The sequence below is a fragment of the Anneissia japonica genome, unplaced genomic scaffold (assembly GCF_011630105.1).
Source record: "Anneissia japonica isolate Jap-2015-1 unplaced genomic scaffold, ASM1163010v1 scaffold199_len4679917_cov187, whole genome shotgun sequence".
Classification (NCBI taxonomy): domain Eukaryota; kingdom Metazoa; phylum Echinodermata; class Crinoidea; order Comatulida; family Comatulidae; genus Anneissia; species Anneissia japonica.
The window spans coordinates 2,947,107-2,962,376 of record NW_022686322.1 but is presented as its reverse complement, the minus strand read 5'-3'; the positions used below and the strand labels follow the sequence as shown (position 1 = coordinate 2,962,376).

The window sequence follows — 15,270 nt, the reverse complement described above, 5'->3', positions numbered from 1 at the left end:
TGAAGACTATTTACCAACATCTGTACAACCGCCGACTATATGCTCCACGACTAGCATAATGTTAGATAATTATTTTGTGAAGCCCAGTCGGCCAAATACTGTAAGTATTTTCATAAGAAAAGATTACTATTCTAAAGCACAATACAGCATACTGGTACGGTTCGTCTTTAACATAATTTTAGAAAGACCATTGCAAATGAAAGACAAATTACCTTTTAAATAAAGAAGTCTGAGCCAACAATTTATATAGTAAAAACAGGATATACAGTATTGATTAATATAATATGGTGACGTTATAATAATATAATATTTTTAGTGAACACACGCGTTTGTATCAGCCGCACTCATTGTTCTCCTTCCATTGTACTGTAATAACGTAATTTGAATAAAGATTTCTGAGATGTGTTGAGTTTGTAGCGTGTCAAGTTCTCGTCTATATTTTATAGATTCATGTTAGTGTAAAGACACCTAAAATAATGGCGCTACAATATATTTCTTCCAGATCATTTTTGTCTGGATGGTAAATCGTCACAAACTTTTGATCCTTATTAAAATTAGTATATAATGGTACTAGCATCATTTGATCTCCTGTGATTTGTGAACCAGCGTATGCCTGTATTGTTACTAGTATTAGTATTGCAAAAAGTTATTGTTATTCTTGTTTTTGCAGAACCTTGGTGGTACGTAGACATACAGGATTTGCATACAATTAAACATGTTGTCCTTTACAACAGACAAGATCTACGTGAGCTTTTTTTTTTTTGTAGTTTTCTATTTTAATTGACATTAGGACTATGAAGTAATAGCAGTAGTGGTGGTAATGGTAGTAGTGGTAGTAGTGAATAGTGAATATTTTGCCCTTCAGATGGACACAAACAATGTGTCCGAAAGTTCCGGGTCTTCTATTGTAATTACTATATTACGACGACAATGATAAGGATTATGATAAGGATGACTACTTCGATTTATTTTTCAGCTGGACGCCTAGAAGGTGCTCAAGTAAGAGTTGGAAAAAGTAAAAACAATTTGAAGCTAAATACCGCATGTGGGCCGCCTGTATCAGAGGATGAAGCCGATGTACCAGCTGGAAAAATAACATTAAGATGTGAACCTGGAACTATCGGAAACATTGTGTCTGTCCAGTTGGAGAACAGAACACAATATTTGGTATTATGTGAAGTGAAATTATATGGGACAATATACACAGGTAAAGCCTGTAATTATATAATGATTGGCGAAATTATGTTTTACATCATTTTGATATAATAAAATGTTATTTTATAAATGTTATAAACATGTTAATAATAATTTGCGTTCATTCTAGTTAAGTACGTCATTCTAGTGCTATTTTATATTAAACTTCAGAATATTTAACGACAAAAGCAGTGGAGCAAACTGAACGAGCAGTTACATCGCCGTCGTGTAAGTAATAGGCTATAAAACAATCTTGACATTAATATATACACAATAAAACCAGTAACATTATTTTTCTTTTAGCTGACGGGTCCCCCCGTCAGGAAGAATTGCCCCATCCCTCCGACGGGGAGAAAAACATAATTCGTCTGGGAAAAGAAAAAAATGTATCTATTTTTTTATTAGCAGATTCTAAAATCGATTAAGTAACCCTATGAGAAGCGCCGAAAATTTTGAGAATATGGACCTCTGGGTGCCCGGAAATTGCACTCTCATGTACCTTAAAAATCTTACCAATAATTCATATCAACAATATAATACAACAATTTTTTCTTAATACAATTTAGCACCCCCTGCATCCGCCCCAGGGACCCCACATGATTCTCCACCAAAATCCCAGGTGGGACTTCAATAGTTCAATCCTAGCCCAAGTAAAACCCTATGGGGACAACACCGCACCCATGATAGTTATTCAATATTATTGGACATACTGTAATATGTATGTTTGACAGAAAACGTATAACAGTTACTATTATACATTTTCTGTAATAGTTATAGTAAAACACAAACATTTTTCGGATACATTTCATAGCATCACGTACATATTGGTACGCATAGTTCGTACTTGTAGTACTGTAATATTATTTGCAAACAATACAGCATAGCAACGTATCTCCATTGATTATATTTATTTCGTTGTTGAACATATTCAACATACAGTTAGACATATTGTACAACTGCTTTATATTTTAAATGTTTGTAAATTGTTTGCGTTATTTTCACCTGAAAGTGTCTTTAGGCTTCCATTTTTTTTAATTAGTAACGGAGGCCTAACAACAATAACAGTATTAACAGTTATTATTACTGTCTTTGTTTTTAGTTAGTAATTTTTAATAATTGTAATTATAATTATAATAATTATGATTATTATTACTATGATAATGATTAACAGTAGTATTTATTATATCATTCGTGAATCTTTTTTCCCCTCTAATTCTATCAATTATGCGTTCATTGATACACTACAAAAGAATGGTATTAAAAATATTCCAGGACATCATAATTGTAACGTAAGACAAATATCGATATGAAAAATAGGATCATGTACCGGTAGTTAAGTAACAGTGTGTTGCTACTCCTATGATAAAAAACAAAAATATGCAGAAAAACGTTTTACATAAGTAAATCAAAAGGAAACTCTATAATTTATTTTATGCCTATTTTACCGTTGTAAATCATGTTATCGAAGATGTGATTATTATCTATTTAATAATTTCAGTAATTAGGCCTATATTTTATTTCAATACGAGGCATTTAGATAGTGATTATTTAGCTGAATACAAAAGATTACGTAAATGTTTATGCTTATGTGTTGTTTTGTTTTTATAATAATATGACTTGATTTGTTTTGCTTACCAGATACTTGTGTCGCAGAAGATGTCATAAAAAACAATATTGTGTATAGTTTTCTGGATACTCAGCTTGGAATAAAGGCAGTATCTGTACAGACATGTCCATCTCCGTCAAACAAAGGCTAATTAATTTTTATTATTAATATATTTTGAACTATTATAAGAACAGAAATACGCGGATTAGGGGTTAAAATAATGCGCACAACGTCACTATAATAAAAGCTTTCGCGCATTTGAATTTTCAACGAGAAACCCACATAATTAATTCAGTTAATAACGTTATAATTACTTTACAGTGCAGTATGTATTTAACAGGGCCGGCGGAACCTTTTTCGAAGTGGGGGAGGGGGGCTCCACTAGTATGATGAAATGGAAATATGAATATATGAATGAGAGTAATCTGGGTTCAATTTTTTTGGGGTGGGGTGGGGTCAAAAAGTTACCCAAAAACCCCAAAACAAAAGGGTGGGGGTTCCGGGCCCTCCCCCGGGAACATTTTAATCCCTAGATGGCGGGAAATGAGCTTTCCAGACTTTTGAGCTAGGTGTCTTTTAATGACTTAGTTCTTCAAAATTCAAGTTTCCATACCCCTCTTGAAAACGGTCAGGTAAACGTTCTCATTCTTATTACAGTAAATAGGCCTGTTAGGTGTGTACCTTTATACCTACGTTGTTTACATACTCTTTTTCCATTAATCAATGAACCCCAAAAATAAAATGGGGTCGGTGGTACCGCCGAGAACATTTTGATTCTTAGATGGCGGAAATGAGCTTTTTTGACTTCTAATTTTCTTTTTGTAACAAAAAAAAAAAAAAAATCAGCCCCCGGGTCCTGAAAATAATCACCCTGTCTCTTATACACATCTTAAACAGAACATTTTTTTCCTCATTGCCAACTAATGTTGAAACTATAAAGTAAAAAACAATTTTTAGAGAAATTATAAAGTAAAAATAATAGGCCTACACGAAAAAAAAAATATTCATAAAGAAAATTATGAAGTAAAAAACCCCAAGGAACCAAGTTGACGTCAGTAGAGAGACCATGGTGAGACTCATCAACATTATCGTCGTCATCATCATCAGGGCTGTGGATTAAACGTTTCGAATATTAACACCGTGTCATGTTTATTTTTCAAATACAGATCATACAGATAGGACTTAGACAGACTTTTTTTTTTTAGCAGATTAAGGCATCTTCAGCTGGGGATTGAAAGAGATGAAACAAGACCAAATTGTCAGCCTTAATGTAGGAGGCAAATACTACATGACAAGTGTATCTACTCTGACTACCTATCCCGACTCAATGATCGGAAGTATGTTCAGTGGACGATTCCCGAAAGTAAGGGACAATCAAGGCAATTACGTAATAGACCGTGATGGCAAAATATTTCGCTAAGATGTGTATAAGAGACAGGACCTATCCTAGGTACATGAAAAAAAACTAGCAAAAAGTGGACATACATAAATACATAACCACGTTATGTCTATTTTTTGCTAGTTTTTCATGTACCTTGATAAAGACCTGAGGATAGGTCAAAATATTGGTTTTCTCCAGTAAAGTGTTTCTAAAGTCTATACATGGCATTCGTTTCCTCACAATGTTATACATATAAATAACAATATAAATATATATATATACATATATACATATACATATATATATATATATATATATATGATAGAAATAAACTCTAAACCGCCTTGCTATAAATATTACATAAATACATTAATTAAACGAATATAAATATATATAATTTAAGGTGAAGGTGACTGATGACAACGCTGCTGGAATCGCAAGTGCCCTTGCCAATATTACAAGTGACTCATATATTAATGAAGAAGATATAAATACTGCGACTGCTATTTTGGAAGACATTGTCGAATTAGAATTGACTGATGAATCGGTAAGTTGCTCTACCTTAAGATATCTCTCATAACGTAACGTTTACGTAAGCCAAACGATATATTCTAAAAACTATAATATAAACATGTGTATATGTATGGCGGCTTGATTTCATACCAATAGACCTATGCTTTCATTAGGCCTACAAATATGTTTGTTTGCTGTAATGTGGCATTAAGTTTAGTTAAAGGGCAGATGGAAAAAAGTTTTTAATCTATATGTGCAATGCAACATGCATTGTATTCGTCAGAAGAAAAAACTTCCCTTCTTAAAATTGCTCATGGGATAGCAATTTTTTTGTGGCATCGTCGTGTAAATGTTCTTTGTTGAAAGGCGTGATCTATATATATGCACAGTGGACATGTTTGCTGATAATAAACAAAAGAGTTTTCAAGCGAGGATTTTTTGAAACTTAAAAAAGAAGAGCCACCGTACTCCTCGACTTTTATTTAATTAAGGGCAGTTGGACACATGGGTCATGCATGAGAGATAGTATGGCCAGTACAACAAGTGGCAATCCTCGAATCTTTAGTACATATAGTACTGCACTGAAGTTTTCTTTCATAAGACATTTAGTTCTTACTCTAATACTGTAGTTAAAGCCAATAAAAATATGGAGCTTTGCAGATGCTAAGAGAATAATTTGTGAAGGAAATGTATTATGACATTACATCCAATGCGCGCGAGAGAGAGAAAAAAGAGAGTACAAATTACCTTAATTTTAAAATGTAGTTCAATTAATGTCTGCCTGCCTCACATTTTATATTCGGTTGCTTATATCATCATTGTATTTATAGGTTACAGCGGATGTTGTAAGTATCGTTAATAACATAATCGATGTATTTGACGCCGAAAATCCTACTGCTAGTGAAACAGGCACTTCTTTGGTAACGTCGCTAGAATTGCAACTTACAACACTGGCAGCAGCAGGAATGAATTTCTCAAGTGTTGAACCTAATGTAGGAGTGTCGACAGTTGTCATAAGTTCACAAAATTTGGTGAGCGGTATTGGGTTTGCAGCCGTTTCAACTGATGATCATGGTAATGAAAAATTCGACTCTGGTGATGTTAAGCCTTTCTTTGAAGTGGAAATTCCGCTTAATACGATAGCTGTGTCTATCTTTCTTCCACTTGAAATTGTTCCAATTATTCAAAATGAAACTGGTGAAGACGAGATTAGATTGATATTTCTAGTGTTCCAAGACGGTACACTTTTTGTCTCACATCGGCTGGCCAACATTGGATCTGGGTTGGATTTTACACGCCGTGTTGGCAGTCATATCTGTTCAGCTTCAGTGGTGGGAGTAAACAATGTAGAGGGGCTTGAATACCCTGTGAAAACAACTTTTCTACCGACAGAGGTTAGTATTTTTGATGCATCACCATTATTCTAGCGTCACCACCATTATCATTTTTATATATATCCAGTCCATTGATAAGACACCGAGAGTAATAATTCTGTCACTTAGCTTATAAATCAATAACATCTATTTCTGAAACTAAAGAAAATAAAGAAATTAAGAATTATATTCCCAACAACATTATCGTCGTCGTCAGAATTATCATCCTCAGGAACAACATTTTATATTTCATAAATCCATTGAACTGTACCGTATTAGCACAAATTTTGACTGTATCTCGTTTTATTGTCGACAATATTTTTTTCTTGATTCCTTAATTCCTTGAACAACATATTATTATTATTATTATTATTATTATTATTATTATTATTATTAATTACTAATATTACTATTACGCCCTATTATTAAGATTTTCGCCAGAAGTGTGATCAACGATCAACGTCAGCATTATCCTCACAAACAAATTATTCATCAATATTATGATCAGTAGCAAGAGCACCAACAACACTACCGACACGTACCATCAGCATCATCGTCATCTTGATCATTATCAAATTAAAATACATGTCGCTATAATTGGTGTTGTGAGTTGGGATAGTTTATTTTATATTGAATTTTAAAGAAAACAACGAACAACACCGAATGCGTGTTCTGGGACATTGCTCCTAACGACAGTGAAGGCCTCTGGTCAAATGAAGGATGCACATTTAATGGCACAAAAGACGGACGTGTAATATGTTTGTGTGATCATCTTACTGCCTTTTCTATTCTAGTTGTGAGTATTCTTGTAAAAAAAAATTCAACAATATAAGGTATGATATATATATCGAAATAAAATTTTGTTTATGGTTATTATGTCATCGTATACGTTCCTACTTTAGACATTGAAGATGTGTATAAGAGACAGGTTATAATCATTTTTAACTCAACTCATCAACGAAAAGTTCTTTTATTGATGAGTTGAGTTGAGTGATGAGATGAGTTGACAAGAAAACTTTTCGTTGATAACGATTATTACAACATGTTCCTATTTGAGCAATGTTATTATTATTTACGTGGTGTTCTATTTTGTTCTTTTTAGGACTTTTATGAGCCTGAATTATCTACGTTTCAAGAAGTGTTGACTGTCATAAGCATGGTGGGTTGCATTGTATCCATCATATGTTTGATAATGACGATAGCAACGTTCGCTTTTATTAGACCCAAGTAAGTTCTGACTGCACTGCACTTAATTGATTAATTACGTATAAATCACCCTGATTTTCAGGTATAACAAATGTAGTATGATTTTACACGTCTTGTGCTCTATCTTAGAAATGTGGCAATGAAGCGCCCTCAAAAGATCTTGATCAACCTCTCAGTTTCTCTTTTACTGCTCTACCTCGTATTCATCATCGGAATTGAGAAAACTGCATCCAGGAATGTTTGTATCGGTGTGGCAGCCCTGCTTCATTACTTTGTGCTTGCTTCTGTATGTTGGATGTCAATAGAAGCAGTCAATTTGTATCTCATGTTTGTGAAAGTTTTTCAAGACAATGTTCGCTACTTCATGCTTAAAGCATCTCTACTTGCATATGGTAAGTATGGCCTATATGCTGTTTATGCTTATGCACATCAATGTTGTTTCACAAGCAGCCGATTTTTCAAGCCGGGAACGCTGCACCGGTAGTGAGTGCCCACGGTCGGTCGCCGGCCACGTGATTCTATGGAGAACGCAACACCACGACGCGCGCCCACCAATTCAACGGATCGTTTTTAATGACGATCCGTTCAGACTGCCACTGAAAATCAGCAGACGGCGTCGCGTCGTCAAGCGCTCACAGGGAGCGGACTTGGATTCATTTGCCGACGGTCGTACGATCGTCGTACAACGCAGTAAGTGCCCAACTTCATATGCGTGCGTAGGGGCAAAGTCACTGATTGCGTAATGTGTGTGGCTACAAACTGTATCACAATCAATCAAACAGTGGCGTAACATCTACGAAATCTTGTTTTAAGAAGTTCTGGGTTATTCATCAGTGTTTTTATTTATTTTTTTATTTATTTGTTTGACTTAAATTGGCCAATTTGGAAAATTTGGCCAAAAATCATCAAAATATCGCTCTTAATGAAATACCAAACAATCGGGAGGACACGGGGACCATTCAGCTCAACCCAGATCCAACCCAAGGCAGTCGGTCCCTAAAAAGCCTTATTCATGTGCCTGAGGCCTCTTTGTTATTCCAATGCAATCAAATATGGGAAATTCAGAATATTTAGAATGAAGATTTATGCTAGCAAAAAATTATGTATTTAATAATTTTTCTGATGTCATTTCCTTGTTACGTCGTATTTAGTCAGTGATGTAGACAATTGCTGTTGCTTCTTTCCCCTCTAAAAACAAATTGGATCATGGCCTGCATTGGATGAGTGGCAAGTGTATTTCGCCTCATAGTAATTGCCCAGTAACAAACAATAAGGCCAACATATTTTTTAAGAAAACTAAATGTGAAGGGTCGTAATCCCCTCAAATGGAAACCGACCACTTAAGCCTAGACATTATTTGATGGAGTAGCAATCCGGATTTAAATCTGTTGCAATTTAGGTCATGACCATTTGACATTTTCCACTGAGCATTTTTACCACCCTGCCAAATCTGCCTTTTCCCCACACCCCGGCTCCTACCATGTGGGTTGCCACTCCAGTGGTGGCGCCAGAGAGTGGGCTGGGGGCTATAGCCCCCGGTCGAGGAAGCATAGCCCCACCCCCCGTCGGGGAAGGCGAGTAAATTTTGTCGGGAATAAACAAATAAAAAAAATATTTACATATAATGTTCGTTTAGCTACCACATTGTTTTCATTAAACTATTTGTGTTAATAATAATAATAATAATAATAATAATAATAATAATAATAATAATAATAATAATCATAATCATAATAATAATAATAATAATAATAATAGGTTTAATGAGACTAATTAAAAATAATTTGCGTTCTGTTATGACAAGTGCTCGTTCGAATAGCCTCATGATGCTTGAAATACATCGTGATTGGTTAAGCAACTTTGACCATGGCATCGTGGTTGACAGATTCCATGCAAAATTTCCAAAATATAGAATTTCACTTTCAAGAATGAGGATTTGAAAATAAATGAGATGGTTACTTTGCATACCCTTTGTTTCTTGTTTTATTCAAAATGTTTTGGTTTTGGAAGCTGATTTCGACATTAGAAAACATAGACTAGGCCTACATGAAGTCATATTATAGTAACTCGATGCCTATCAAAATAAGTAATAAAAATTCGCCATAATTCGTCAAATATCCGTGGACCCCCACCGGTGGCCCTAGGCGGCCGTCTGGCCCCCTGCCAAGTGAGACGCGATTCGTCCCACTAGACACCACCCCCGTCGGGGCATTTGGCCCCTCCGTCGGACAGGTGCTGGCGCCATCACTGTGCCACTCGGCTTATCCATCAGACGTTTTGCCACCCTAGGTATGATCTTGCCACCAAGGATAGGTCCTTTAATTCTTTAATTGCCACTACACTACTTCTGTACGTAGTAATATGACGCAATTCGGCGGTCTCACAAGTGGGGCATGGTGAACAAGCATGGGCCTTAGTCCGAAGTCACTTGAGGTCGTTGGACCAGAAATGTAATTTTGGCTGTTAATTTAACTGTTCCCTGGTCCAACCAAAGAAAGATTTTGTGATTGCAGTTACTAATATGTTTCCAAACCACGTATTTCACCATTCTGATCCACAATGATTATCCGCTTAACTTCCACACCATGGGCGTTTATTCTAGCTTCCTGGGTGGAGGCGCTAGTTGACTTTAGTTGGAATTCCCTGTCGGACTTGTTTGACCCCTTGATTTGTAGTCCATGTAGTATAAGACCTAATTATATTGTATCTGATTACTGTACTTATAGGTACTCCTTTGATTATTGTTTCTGTATTTCTGGGCTCTGACGTCAAAAATTATGAAAATGACACATAGTAAGTATTTGTATGCAGTACATGTTATACGTATACGTACGTAAGTTATATTTATTGTACATGCCTATTTGGCCTAATTGAGTTATTATGATTGTTGGTAATCAATTGTTGATCAGACTTTAGGAAATTTTTGTTTTATTTTCTACGATGATTTATCAATTCAGTGCGAATGGTAATATTGCAATGTAATTTTGTATAATTGTTAAAATATTTTATCTGCTTCCAATATTTATTTCCAGCTGCTTCATACGACCAGGAAAAGTTCGGTCCTTCGGACTCATGCTGATGGTCGGGTTTATTTTTGTGTTCAATGGAGTAATGTTTTCTCTGGTTATGTACAAGTTGATCTTTGGACGAAAAATCTCCAAATCATCAAATCAACCAATGAGAAAGCGAGTAATGAAAGGAATATACAATGGTGTAGCGCTCTCAATCCTACTCGGCCTAACGTGGTTGTTTGGATATTTAGCAGTTGACCGTGAATCATATTCTAGGAATGTTTTTCAGGCCTTATTTTGCGTCTTTAACTCGCTTCAAGGCCTCTTCATCTTTATTTTGTTCTGCGTGCGCCAGAAAGATATTCGTGATTGGTGGAAGGCATGCTACATTCATGGAGGAAATAATTACAGGGGAGGGGCAGCACCAACCAAAATCGAATTGAAAACAAACTCACAGACTGAGTAGCCAATCTTTTTAAACTACTATCTACTGCACCTCAATTGTTCAGACACACGTCTCATATGTTGACAAAGTTGGCATTATTTATGAATTAATTTGATGAAAACAATCATTGTTTATACTAATATTTACATATTAGTAGACATATGATTAAATATAATTTTGATTTTACATACCGTAATAGCGAACATTATAGGTTTAGCTCACCGATATTACAAAATGATCTATGTTTATAGCAAACTCTTTCTCGTGTTTTTCTTTTTTTTTTTCATTTTATGTTACGGTTAATAACAATCAAAGTTTACATATTATCCTTTAGAGCAAAAAAGGGTAGATGCCACCTGGCCGTTACTACCCGCCCTTTTACCACCCGGCCTTTTACCACCAGGCCTTCTGCCGAGCCCTCCTAATAATAGGCCTATTGGGTTTTAATTTTCATTAAATCGGTAATTGTTTAAACATTATTAAGAAGCGGTTGGCGCATCGGTTGTGGCTTGGACTCGAGCAACCTCGTGGTCGGCGGTTCGAAACTCTCGCTGTGCAATTCGCTTGTGTCCTTGGGTAAGGAACTTTATCTACGGTTGCCTCTCTCCACCCAGGAGTACAAGTGGGTACTGCGCTGATTATTAGCTGCAATATCATGGAATAATAATATAATTTAATTTAATAATTTATATTGGTGTTCAATGTGTTCCATATGTGTTTGATCCAATGACCGGGGTAGTAATGTAAAGCGCTTAGAGGCTTTGTGCACGAAGCGCTATATAAGAACGACATATTATTATTATTAAAAATTATGTTCATTACAATTTACCTATTACGTACAAAGATTCAGAAAAAAAAAATTTGAACTAAATAGGATTAAATGCTTTATTGTGGTTGGTTAAGATACTAATGCTTAAATTGTGATTTGAGAAAAAAATTGAATAAGCCTACAAAACAGATAATTTGAGCTTCCGTCTTGGGGACAAAACGCCATGCAAACGTACTGCACGTCGTAAACAAGGGCGAACACACAATGTTGGACTGAAAAGAGACAACGACTGTAAACACATCTTTATTTCAAGCAAGCATATCATGAAAAATCAAATAAATTATAATAATAAAGCGGCATGGCGGCCTATTTGTACAGGTACGTCGGGTATCACTAATATTATTAAATTTTGTTCAACTGTATTGTTATTTGGTACTTTTGTTCACGTTTTGGAATAGCGATAGAGGTAACCATACTCCATCAGTACGTTTTAGATTTACTTCATTACAAGTAGGTCGATAATTTTTCGTGATTGCCAATGTATTATGCTTTATCTGAGACTCATGAAATGGACAATAATAATATTAATAATAATAATAATATTAATAATAATAATAATACACATATTATATATAACTGATTGGAACTTAAGTATTATCATTCCTATATTTAAGCAAGGTGATAAGAAAGTTTTAAATAATTATCGTGGTATTTCCCTTACATCTTGTGTATCTAAAATATACAACAGAATTATAGCAATGAGTGTGTCGAGTCACCTTGAAAACAATAATGCTCTTTCGGAGGTTCAGGGAGGCTTCAGAAAAAACAGACAATGTGAAGATCATGTATTTGTTGTAAAAAGCATAGCTGCTTGTAGACGCAAAGAAGGGAAAAATACATATCTGGTCTTCCTGGACTTCCGGAAGGCATTTGACACTGTATGGAGAGACGGTCTTCTGAAGGCCGTCTGGAAGGTAAGAATTAGAGGACGCTTATGGAAAATAATAGATAATATGTATGCTAACATAAAAGGCATGGTTAAAATTGGAAATTGTATAACAGACGAATTTCCCATTGAACAGGGCGTTAGACAAGGTTGCGTTTTATCTCCAATTTTATTTTGTATATTCATTAACGAATTCACAAAAATTCAAACAAATGATATTGGTGTTCATATCAATGACACATGGCTCGGGGCCTTATTCTGGGCCGATGATGTAATTTTAATTGCCGAAAATGAGCGACAGTTGACACAGATGTTAGATTTAGCAGCCAAATTTGCCAAAGATTGGAAATTAAATTTTAATCATACCAAGTCTAACGTACTTGTCGTGGGAAATAGGATAGACAGAAACAAGTTGTGGAAATTAGGAAACCAATCAATAACTGAATGTGAAACTTAAAGTATCTTGGGGTCACTATATCAAGACTCATGAACGACCATAAACATATTGAACATGTAGTACAGAAATGTAACCGCCTTATTGGATATATAAAATCAATCATCGGTAATTTAAATAGCTTCAATAGAGTATACTACGGAGATATTCTGTGGCGAACGATTGCTCTTCCATCGATAATATGGTAGCTCTGTATGGGTTGGAAGTAAAAGTGACACCGATAGAATTGAAAAGTTATAACTACAAATGGCTCGATTCATTTTAAAGGCCCCCCACCCCCGTAATACACCTTGCGCTACACTGTATGGTGATCTTGGGTGGTCCAAAATTTCTCTAATTCAAAATATCTATAGAATTAATTACACTGATAGAATTTTAAAAATGGAAGACAATCGTTGGCCTAAATTATTATTGAAAACTATTGTAAATACATCATCAGATAATCTTAATGATATTGCCTTTAAAATACTTACCTGTATAAAAAACATTCTCAACGACTGTAATATAGATAATATTTTCTTAGATTTACAAGATGAAGATAATAATGTGAGCACAGATTGGGCTTTTAAAGCAAAAATTATCATGAGAGATCTGTCACTCTCCCATTGGCTTGATGATGGAATAGTAAGTCATCAATACAAGACTATATGGCTATTAAGAATGGACCAAACTTAGAAGGCTACCTTCTCGATAAATGTGACTTTGAGGGTGCATCATTAAATTTAAATTGCGTTCGAACACTCTTCCTCTGAATTACAAACTTGCAAAACTCTCAAATATGCCCTGTGATAATGGCAATTGCAAACTCTGTAATACAATTGAGGTGGAAGATTTAATCCACTTTCTTTTAATTTGTCCTATTCTTAATAATATCAGAGAAATCGAAATTGCCAGATTTAAACAACAACTTTATAGTAACAATCTTCTACATGTTTTCCAAGAATTCGAACATTCTAATAATAGAAATAAATTACATTTTATCCTCGGAAATGAAAATATCCACTTTTAAGATAAGAATATCAATTTATTAATTGACAAATTTTGCAAATCTTTAGCCAAAATTCTGTGGAAAAGTAGACGTGATTTATTTAAATTTTTGTAGCTTAAGTTTTATCTGTGCTGTTGTGTAATTACAGTATTATATTTTAAGCATTAAGCATGTGTAATAATTCATGTGCGTGCATACTCATACTGTATGTAGAGCATAAACGCTTTCTTTTAATTCTAATTTAATTTAAATTTTGTTTTTATATTATTAAATGTTCAAATTATTTTATTTGGTTTCTATTTATGTACTGCATACTGACTGAAAATTCGTTCAAAGTGTAACCAGGGCGTTGGCTTGCTCTGCTGCATTCCCGGACCTATGACGTCGGACCTTCGTCGGGTGGTGGGGCTGTCTGGGTGCTGGTGGTTTTCCCTCGAACAACATCCAACGACAGGGAGGACGGCTAACATTCGGCTGGCTGCGTTACCTGGCATGGGCCCGGTGGCGTCGGTTCGGGGCGTTGCGGGGTGGGTTAGCGTCATGGTTTGCTTTGCACGACTTTTCAAACCAGTCATTCTTGTTTTGTTTGTAGTTTATTGTAAGTGTTTAATTTGATTGGTGGGTGGGCAATAATGTTATTTGAGTTATCTGTAAATCTCTCCTAATTAAGAATTTAATTTTTTATTTCTGTTGCTTTGTTCTTTTCTGGATGCACTGTTAGAATTTGTCTAACGTGTGCCACTGTTATAAAAGTATTATCCAATAAATATTGTATTGTTACATTGAATATATATATTTTATTAAGATCAAAACACTGTACACATAATCCGCGCAAAACTTGACTGCCCAGCAATAGCTCAAGAATTAGAAGACTATTGTTGAAAAGCTTAGGATTTGCTATTTAAGAAGATATTAACACTTTTAAAACTAAATTAAAGACACCTGAACCATGACACATAATGCTGGAAATACTTTTATTTAGAAATTTTCGTTGGAAATAATAGGCCTACTCTGGTCACAAATACCATAATTATAGATTCTGAATGTTATACACTTCAATAACAGTATCTAATAAGTAGGCCTACCTGTATTTTTTGTTTTACCAATTCCATCAACATCATTAGACAAAAATCATTTTGGCATCTACGCCTACCTACAACCTAGTCTATTGGAAATAAATAGGTTTTAACAGCTTTCTTAAATGCTGCAATGGGGTCAGCCGAACAGATATATCGTGGCAGGTCATTCCAATAGCGGGGTAGCAGGGATGTGAGGTTACGAGTGAGTTGATTGGGCACCGAATCCAGAAGCAGAGAGAGTGTTATCATTTCCAGACCTCAGACCAGTGCGCCCTGAGTAAAGTAACGGCAAACAGGCTGATAGA

General features: G+C 35.1%; 2 protein-coding genes across 3 annotated transcripts in view; both read left to right on the top strand.

The window, feature by feature from the left end:
• The window catches only part of LOC117114329 (fucolectin-1-like), a 5,216-nt gene extending 1,577 nt beyond the window's left edge, over positions 1 to 3,639 (top strand). The window contains exons 3-6 of one of the 2 annotated variants that reach the window (XM_033257975.1): positions 671 to 745; positions 977 to 1,207; positions 1,366 to 1,422; positions 2,833 to 3,639. In XM_033257975.1, coding sequence (XP_033113866.1) covers positions 671 to 745; positions 977 to 1,207; positions 1,366 to 1,422; positions 2,833 to 2,951 — 482 coding nt within the window. In that variant the 3' untranslated portion in view covers positions 2,952 to 3,639. The remainder of the gene's footprint in view (positions 1 to 670; positions 746 to 976; positions 1,208 to 1,365; positions 1,423 to 2,832) is intronic. The other variant, XM_033257982.1, reaches the window with a different exon arrangement.
• Positions 3,640 to 4,040: 401 nt separating this feature from the next.
• LOC117114515 (adhesion G-protein coupled receptor G6-like) lies at positions 4,041 to 14,666 on the top strand. The gene is made up of 8 exons (XM_033258195.1): positions 4,041 to 4,163; positions 4,585 to 4,728; positions 5,525 to 6,088; positions 6,711 to 6,863; positions 7,170 to 7,294; positions 7,403 to 7,665; positions 10,000 to 10,066; positions 10,306 to 14,666. The coding sequence occupies exons 1-8, from the start codon at positions 4,041 to 4,043 to the stop codon at positions 10,748 to 10,750; spliced, it is 1,884 nt and encodes a 627-aa protein (XP_033114086.1). The 3' UTR covers positions 10,751 to 14,666.
• The last annotated feature ends 604 nt before the right edge of the window (positions 14,667 to 15,270 follow it).

Bases quoted from the DNA above. Each gene is read 5' to 3' on its own strand.
- LOC117114515 (XM_033258195.1), top strand. From the start codon at position 4,041: ATGAAACAAGACCAAATTGTCAGCCTTAATGTAGGAGGCAAATACTAC. The intron at 6,089-6,710 runs GTTAGTATTTTT...TGAATTTTAAAG, and splicing joins CAACTTTTCTACCGACAGAG to AAAACAACGAACAACACCGA. The intron at 7,295-7,402 runs GTAAGTTCTGAC...GCTCTATCTTAG, and splicing joins TTCGCTTTTATTAGACCCAA to AAATGTGGCAATGAAGCGCC.